The following is an 8403-nucleotide window of genomic DNA, read 5'->3' as shown; positions in this document are numbered from 1 at the left end:
TGTCCCAATAACTTAATTAGTCCAAATCTTGTATTGATCTTAAATATTTATTAAATATATATAAATTATTAATTTAGATCTCAATAATTTAAAAAGTGCATAATCTAAACTCATAAACTTCAAATCCTTTTGCGGATGACATAGTCCTGATTGATGAGACGCGAGGTGGCGTTAACCAAAGGCTGGAGGTCTGGAGACATACTCTAGAGTCTAAGAGTTTCAAGTTGTGCAGGACCAAGACAGAATACTTGGAGTGCAAGTTCAGTGGCATTACCCAGGAGGCGAGCGGGGATGTGAGACTCGATACACAAGTCATTCCCAAGAGAGAGAGTTTCAAATATCTAGGATCTATAATTCAGATGAATGGGGAGATAAATGAGGATGTTACTCACCGTATCGGAGTAGGATGGACGAAGTGGAGGCTCGCTTCTGGTGTCTTGTGTGATAAGAATGTGCCGCTGAAACTTAAGGGTAAGTTCTACAAGGTAGTGGTCAGACCGACTATGTTGTATGAGGCAGAGTGTTGGCCAGTCAAAAAGTCACATATCCAGCATATGAAAGTAGCAGAAATGAGGATGTTGAGATGGATGTATGGGCATACTAGATTGGATAGAATTAGGAATGAAGTTATTCGGGACAAGGTGGGAGTGGCCTCTGTGGAGGCAAAGATGCATGAGGCAAGGTTGAGATGGTTTGGGCATGTTAAGAGGAGAATCACAGATGCCCCAGTCAGGAGATGTGAGAGGTTGGCCTTGGGAGGTGAGAGGAGGGATAGAGATAGACCTAAGAAGTCTTGGGGTGAAGTGATCAGGCAGGACACAGCGCAACTTGAGCTGACCGAGGATATGACCCTAGATAGAAGGGTGTGGAGGTAGAAAATTAGGATGGAAGATTAGTAGGTAGTTGGGCGGTTCCCTTTGTCTTCCCTATTTCGATAGTATTAGTACTAGTATGATACCCTTTTTTCCTTAGTTTGCTATAGTCGCGTGTCTTGTTCTGTTACTACTTACCTTCAGTAATTCCGTAGTTTGCTAGCAGGACTTCATCATACACTTGCTATCAGGGCTTCCTTCACCTTCTTTAGCCGAGGGGCATTCAGAAACAGTCTCCCTACATCATACCCTCCCTAGACCCCACTTGGTGGGATTATATTGGATAGTTGTTGTTGGTGTTGTATAAACTTCAAATCCCTAACTTAGTTTTACTCCCGTGCGAGTACTAGCTCACCCACCTCACTCACTCTACCCCACCCTACAATTATTTGTTTAATTAAGACACTGTGCTCTATAAAGTAATTTCCTTCTCTTTTTCATCTTTAGTATTCCTTTATCTTTCTTGAGTTTCTGATTGTAGAAAGTTGAAAGTTACAAGCGTTTCAGTTTTCTATATAGAATCTAATTCTCTTTATTGAATCCTAATGAAGGTCTAAGTGGGAGCGCATTTCCTCGAGCTTTGACTGTTTATCTAATAATAATTCACTCTTTTCCCCCCTTTTCCTTTGCTTTTTGCAATTATTTTCGTTTTTTTAGGCACAGGCAATTTCTCATTTGCTTCCTTTAAAATTGTTTAATTAGGTTTAGCTTACAGCCTATTCTACCAAGCTGCTTTTATTTTTAATTATTTGGTGAATCTTAACTAGTGTTTTAAAAGGCGGGTGTGTGAGACGGGACATTTTATTTAACGCAGGACGTGGCGTAAGCCCATCGATCTTTAAATCTTTAATTAATAAAATAACATAATAACCGTAAAAAAATATTTAAAGTACATGAAAATTTAAAAAATTTAATAACTGACAAAAATAAATATCTAGTATTTTTTGTATAAATAAAAAACTTAATCATTCATTTATTAAAGAATTCTAAGAGTCAACAGTGCTAATTAGAAAATTTAATACATGATTTGCGTTAGAAATTATTAAGCGAGCCACGAACAGTGAGTCTTAGCAGTATATGGGACGCATAGTTGGGCTGCTTGAGACATACTCTCACAGAACTAAACCACACGAACCTTGGCAGGTGGCCGCCGCCTCGGAGCGAGTCCCGATACAGTCCCAAGAAAGTCTTTAAAACACTGATCTTGACAACTATTACAAATCTACCTATATTGCCATTTGCCTTGTTGGCTTGAGAAACAAAATTCAAAAAAAAAAAAAAAAAAAAGAAAAAAAGATGCAAGTTAAAGAGGGAATTGATTCTTTTCGTTTTTTTGGGGGCAGGCAATTAATTTCTCATTTGCTCTCTTTAAGTTAGCGTTTGGACATAGATTTGGTTGAAATTTGAAAAAATAATTTTTGAAAGTTAAAATTACGTTTGGACATGCATTAAATTTGAAAAAAAATTGAAGTTTTGTGCGTGGGGGAAAAAATTTCATCCAAAACTACCCTAAACTAGATTTTGGAAACTTGAAAAATAATTTCAGAAATTTTTCAAAAACAGATCACTAAACTATGAACAACAATAAACCAGTTAAAAAATAAGTAAAATCCTTTTTCAACAAGTAAGCAGATAATTGACAGGCAATTAAGGAAAAATAAACACGTAAAGGTTCGCCCCTCGGGCACTGTATCAACAAAACCGCCCCTCGGGCAACATCTCAGAACAATACCAGCCCCTTTTTTTCAAAAAAAAAAAATTGAAAAAAAGTTGACAAAATGTATGGCCAAACGGAAGCTAAAATTCTTTAGGTTTAGCTCACAGCCTATTCTACTAAGCTGCTTTTATTTTATTTCCAAATATATATATATTGATGGATTCTACCCAAATCTTTGAATTTGAATATCAACTTTAAGTGATAAGGTAAGTACCTACTTCTTTGGCTGTAAACGATAAACGTAGCTGAATTTGGATTCCAAACGATCTTTTCCATCCTTAGAAGGAGTCTTACTTATCATTGTCATTTCATTTAAGTGGTATTTTATAAAAAGATATTCAAAAAATTAGGTCAATTGAAAATTATTGCACGTATTCCTACATAAAAACACTAATTGATAATAACATAAAATACAGTAATTTGTTATAACAAGATAAATTACATCGATCTATATCTACACAGACCTTTACACAAAATTACATTAATTTTTCGTGGTCAACCAATAAATTGAAGTAAGAGTACATTATGTTCCGGACCCTGTAAAATACTATCGTAATCGTACCGGATCATTCGAAAATGCACTAATTTTGAAGGATTCTACATACACCCGACGATATTTTCGGAGAGTCCGAACAACATGGAAAGTAAATGTATATTAATTAATTATCATAGTTAAGTGTATAAATAAACTTATCCTATACCCATTTCAACATACATATAATGTGTATTACTAAATACTTAAGCCCCCGTTTGGCCATAAATTTTGTTAATTTTTTTTGGCAAATACTTGTTTGTTTATAAATTTTATTCATATTTTGACAAATTTCCAAATCTCAAAACCAGCTCAAGAGCTATTTTTGGCCCAAAATATTAACAATTTAATTTTTTTTTTTAAAAAATCAAAAACTGCACCAACCTTATGTATCTTTTAAAAAAAGCCCAATTTCTGTTATTATGACCCAATTAATCCATATCTACCCATTTTTTTCTCAGTAAACTCGTGTGGCTTTGCTCTTCTCTATAAACATAAGAAAACCTTCGCCAAAGTTGTTGTGGCAATATGTGGCAATCCACCGCAAAGACAAAATTTGAAGGTAATTTGCTAATGTTTGTAGAAATTTCTTCAGATTTGTTTCGCTTGTTTTGTATAAATTTTTTCAGAGTTGTTGGATAATTTTGTTAACTTTTAAAACTTACGAGAATAAGTCACATTTTATATTTTTTCAAAAAAAAAAAGAAATATATTTTGAAAAATTATGTCAAATTTTTTTATCTTCAAATCAAGCTTCACCCAAATCAAATTTTGTAAAATAGATTTGGTAATCTATGGCCAAAAACTAGCTTATAGACATTGAAATATGTGAATAGGTTTGAACTTCATTTTCATACTACTACCTTTTTTCTTCCTTTTGCAGTTCTTTATATGACAACTTTTCAACCATATGGCAAAATCCTGGATTTTCTCTCCCTCTCATTTTCACTCTTTTAAAAGCCTTTCCGTTATATCTTTTTCCCTTAGTTAATTTCCATTGTCTTCTCCCTCCTTCCTTCCTTCACCCCCACCCCCCTTCTCACCCCACCTCCACCCCCACCTCACCCACAAAACACAAACTCTTCAAAATATGGGCAAAGCAATAAGGTGGTTGAAGGGGTTGTTTGGGATAAGAAAATTAGAGAATAACCACAAAGAAACTGAAGAAAAGGACAGAATTAGTACTACATGTTTTGGCCATTCAGGTAGAGACACCACCACCGCCACCGTCACCGCCACTGCCACCGCTGTCTCCGCCGCTGCAGGAGGATTGTGTCACAACCCCACCACTATACCACCAAATATTACACCTGCTGAAGCTGCGTGGTTAAGTTCTTTTTATGGTCAAGATTCTGATAAGGAACAAAGCAAACATGCAATTGCAGTGGCAGCAGCCACCGCTGCTGCAGCTGATGCTGCTGTCGCCGCCGCGCAAGCGGCGGTGGCAGTGGTTAGATTAACTAGTCAAAGCAGAAACACTGCCGTGTTTGGCCGTGAAAAGTGGGCTGCTACTAAGATTCAAACCGTCTTCCGTGGATTCTTGGTACTTACAAAATCTCATAATAATTGCTTAATCATATGTTCATACTATAGTACTACCTCTTTATTTAATGTAACTCATTAATATGGTAGCCTTGTATTTTTAATTAAAGTACTTAGGGGTCGTTTGGTTTTCAAGTATTATAATCCTGGAATTATAATTCGGAGATTAGAATTTCACATTGTATATAACATAGCTATTATCAAGATTTTGATATAAAATTTATCCCGATATTAGCTAATGTGCACAACTAAATATGAAATAAATATAATTTTAAATTTTATACTAAAACATGGTATCCTTATCCCGTTTACAAAACGACCTCTTATAGTGGTGTTATCCGTCTTAATTCTTTTTATTGGTCAAATACCTAAAAATATTTTTTACTTTTCGGGTATTTAGAATCTTTATCTGTTGTAATATCATATTGAATTTTACTCTACTAAAAACAGAAATTAGCGACAGATAAATTTAATAGCTAAACAACGAAATCTAGCACTATTAGCGATAAATTATCAAAAAAATTTATTAGCTACGAGCAATATAGCGACAAATCATTGGCGACGAACTTCATACCTAATTTCAATTTTTTTAGTAGTGTTATGACCATCCTATTTAAAAGTTTTAGTCGTTAGAGACATAATAATTTTTATTACTTAATTATATTATGTCTGTCTGATTTTCTGATAATTTTTTTTTAATGAATTTTTGTTGTTTAAATGTGAAACAGGCAAGAAAGGCATTGAGAGCATTAAAAGGATTAGTGAAACTACAAGCATTGGTTAGGGGTTATTTGGTAAGAAAGCAAGCCACTGCTACACTTCATAGTATGCAAGCTTTAATGAGAGCACAAGCTAGTGTTCGTGCCCAAAAATCTCGAGGAGGTTTCTTCATAAATAATCAAAATTCTCATCCCCAATTTCAAGCCAGAAAATCAATTGTAAGTCCCTTAATTTAACTTTTTAAAAATTTAATCTTGTTAACATACGGGTAAACTGGTAAAGTTGTTGTCTAATGACCAAAAAGTCACGGGTTCGAGCTATGAAAACAACCTCTTGCAGAAATGCAGGGTGAGGTTGCGTACAATAGACTCGTGTAGTCCGGCACTTTCCCGAACCCGCGCATAGCGGAAGCTTAGTGCATCGTGCTGCCCTTTAATATTGTTAACATACAACGAATTCAGAATCTAGAATTAGTGAGTTCTGAATGATTATAAAATCTTATTATATGTTTGTATACTTTACAATAAATTCTTTTTTGTGTATGTATATATCGTTAAACGTGGAATCAGCCAGCAATACTTGTATCAGGATAGGTTGCCTACATCACACCCTTTTGGGGTGTAGCTCTTCCCGGATTCTTGCGTGAATACGGAAAGCTTAACTTTGTGCCCCAAACTGTCCTTTTTATATATTGTTGAACGTGCAGAACACGTCCTAGATCTGCCTCTAACTTCCGACTTAATTTGTAGGAACGTTTTGAGGAATCAAGAAGTGGCCATACAATGCAAAGTCATAGCAGAAGGCTATCTGCATCATTTGAGGCTAATAACATAAATGCAAGTGAAGAAAGTGCAAAAATTGTGGAAATGGACACTGGAAGACCAAAATCAAAATCCAGAAGAACAAACACTTGGGTTTCTTCTGATTCTTGTGATGATTCTTTCAAACCAATGCCAGAATTTGCAGATTTAGCCATAACAGCCCAAAGTACACCAAGGTTTGCAAATTCTTGTGGTTCTAACACGCCAATTACACCAGCCAAAAGTGTGTGTGGGGAAAGCTATTATTTTAGGAATAATAATTATTATTATGACAATAATAATAATTATTATTATCCTAATTACATGGCTAAAACACAATCATTTAAGGCTAAATTAAGGTCCCAAAGTGCTCCAAAACAAAGGCTAGAGCATGTAATTGGTCCTAAGATGAAAAAAGTGTCATTAAATGAAATGATGGAATCAAGGGCTTCTTTAAGTGGTGTAAAAATGCAAAGGTCATGTTCACAAGCTCAAGACAAAATCAATTTCAAGAATACTATTATGGGTAAACTTGGAAATTCAACAGAGTTCACAAGATTGCAAGAAAGTGAAAGAGACTATTCAAAATGATGAAAGTTTCAAGACAAAAAAATATTCCAAATATAGCACTTTTTTAAAGGCTATATTTTGTGGTTAACCTAGAAAGAGAATAGTTGATAGAGATAGAACAAAAGGGAATGTATGTAAAGTTATAGGCATGATGTGATTTAAGATTGCATTGAACAAGTTTTCGAGGTTGATTTTTAGTATTAGTAATAATTGTAATTATTAATCTAAAGCTTGTTTTATTTAACGACTAATCATGTGAACAATCATTTCCTTTGATTAATAATAGCTATTGTTACTAGATTTTGACTGGCCAAGCCACTATACTCTCGTATTGAGGAATATTAGTGCAATTTGATGTATCAAATCCTCATATGACACATGGATTTAAGTTATATAAACCAAACAATAACAACAATATACCCAGTGTAATTCCACAAATAGAATTTGAGAAGAATGTTGTGTACGAAAACATAACCTCTATCTTATAAAGACAGAGAAGCTATTTTCGATAGAGGCTCAAGAAAAGTGTAATCACAACATTTTTTAAAAAGAAATACGGTACTGAAGAAGCCATGAAAAGAGAAATAGTAATCACAACCATAAAAATAAGATAATCAAAATAAAAAAAAATGAAAAAACCAACAAATAGTAATATTTTTTTAAAAAAATTCCCTCCCAATTTAGAAGAATTTATAGTATTTTCACACTTCTCCTCCAGCGTAACTCGAGTCTAGAACTTAGCGCTTGTAAGTGAAAGTGCTTTACCAACTAAAAATATGAAATATGAAACAACACTCTTACTATAAGTATGAAATAGCAATACAATAATTCAACTTGTGACAGGACGGGGTCAGTTTTGTGGCACATTACAGTTTTTTTAAAATGTCAAATCTTTCTAAGGATTTTTATTTTTGTATGTAGAGATTTGAATAGATTTCAAAAAAATTCTAAAATAAACAAATATAAGTTGACTAGAAACTATAATTAAAAAAAAGTTAATTCAAAAGTAAAATGCTTTGTTTCTAAATGAAGTCAATATAAGTATTTTAGAACACAAATGCCAATGCCACTTCTTGTCTTTTACGTGAAAGAATCAAATGTTTGTTAATAAGATGCATAAATAATTCCTCAAATTATGGGTAAAGTCAGTTTCATATATTTTTGAAAATAGGACAAGTTTGTTTGTCACTACGCCAAAATTCATGGTAGTTGGTTTCAAAATTCAAAATGTTAATGATTGGATAGAAGTTTATTATTTTTTGCTGAGAATAAGATAACTTTCAACATCATATGGCAAACATATTTGTTTGAATTTATTTGTCAACTTCTGGTATCACTTGTGACTTGTGGGAAAATAAACACTTCTAGTATGTGCGATGGGAGACGAAGTTTGAATTTTGAGTTTATGGATTCATAATTTTAGTAAAAAATAATTTGATGAGTTCTAAATAAATTGTCTATATATTTTAAGTAAATTTTTGACACGATACAGTGTTTGGGCCAAAATTATTGGGTTCTGACAAAATTCCTGTCTTGTTCGGTTTAATTATTAGTGTATTTTATTTTTTGTGATATTGTTAATTTAAATTCTTCTGTTCTTTTTTGGGTCAAAGCATCAAGGAAATGTAGGTTATGTCTGGTTGTAGATTT

General features: G+C 33.6%; 2 protein-coding genes across 2 annotated transcripts; both read left to right on the top strand.

Annotated features, from left to right (window-relative positions):
* Nucleotides 1–359: 359 nt before the first annotated feature.
* Nucleotides 360–875, top strand: LOC138870251 (uncharacterized). The gene has a single exon (XM_070148045.1). The coding sequence runs from the start codon at nucleotides 360–362 to the stop codon at nucleotides 873–875; it is 516 nt and encodes a 171-aa protein (XP_070004146.1).
* A 3165-nt stretch (nucleotides 876–4040) lies between these two features.
* Nucleotides 4041–7053, top strand: LOC104230803 (protein IQ-domain 26-like). The gene is made up of 3 exons (XM_009783687.2): nucleotides 4041–4664; nucleotides 5392–5601; nucleotides 6133–7053. The coding sequence occupies exons 1-3, from the start codon at nucleotides 4212–4214 to the stop codon at nucleotides 6772–6774; spliced, it is 1305 nt and encodes a 434-aa protein (XP_009781989.1). The 5' UTR covers nucleotides 4041–4211; the 3' UTR covers nucleotides 6775–7053.
* Nucleotides 7054–8403: the final 1350 nt, after the last annotated feature.

The sequence above is a fragment of the Nicotiana sylvestris genome, chromosome 6 (assembly GCF_000393655.2).
Source record: "Nicotiana sylvestris chromosome 6, ASM39365v2, whole genome shotgun sequence".
Taxonomy (NCBI): Eukaryota; Viridiplantae; Streptophyta; class Magnoliopsida; order Solanales; family Solanaceae; genus Nicotiana; species Nicotiana sylvestris.
This window is presented reverse-complemented; position numbering and strand designations above follow the sequence as displayed.

Bases quoted from the DNA above. Each gene is read 5' to 3' on its own strand.
- LOC104230803 (XM_009783687.2), top strand. From the start codon at position 4,212: ATGGGCAAAGCAATAAGGTGGTTGAAGGGGTTGTTTGGGATAAGAAAA. The intron at 4,665-5,391 runs GTACTTACAAAA...AATGTGAAACAG, and splicing joins CCGTCTTCCGTGGATTCTTG to GCAAGAAAGGCATTGAGAGC. The intron at 5,602-6,132 runs GTAAGTCCCTTA...CTTAATTTGTAG, and splicing joins TTCAAGCCAGAAAATCAATT to GAACGTTTTGAGGAATCAAG.
- LOC138870251 (XM_070148045.1), top strand. From the start codon at position 360: ATGAATGGGGAGATAAATGAGGATGTTACTCACCGTATCGGAGTAGGA.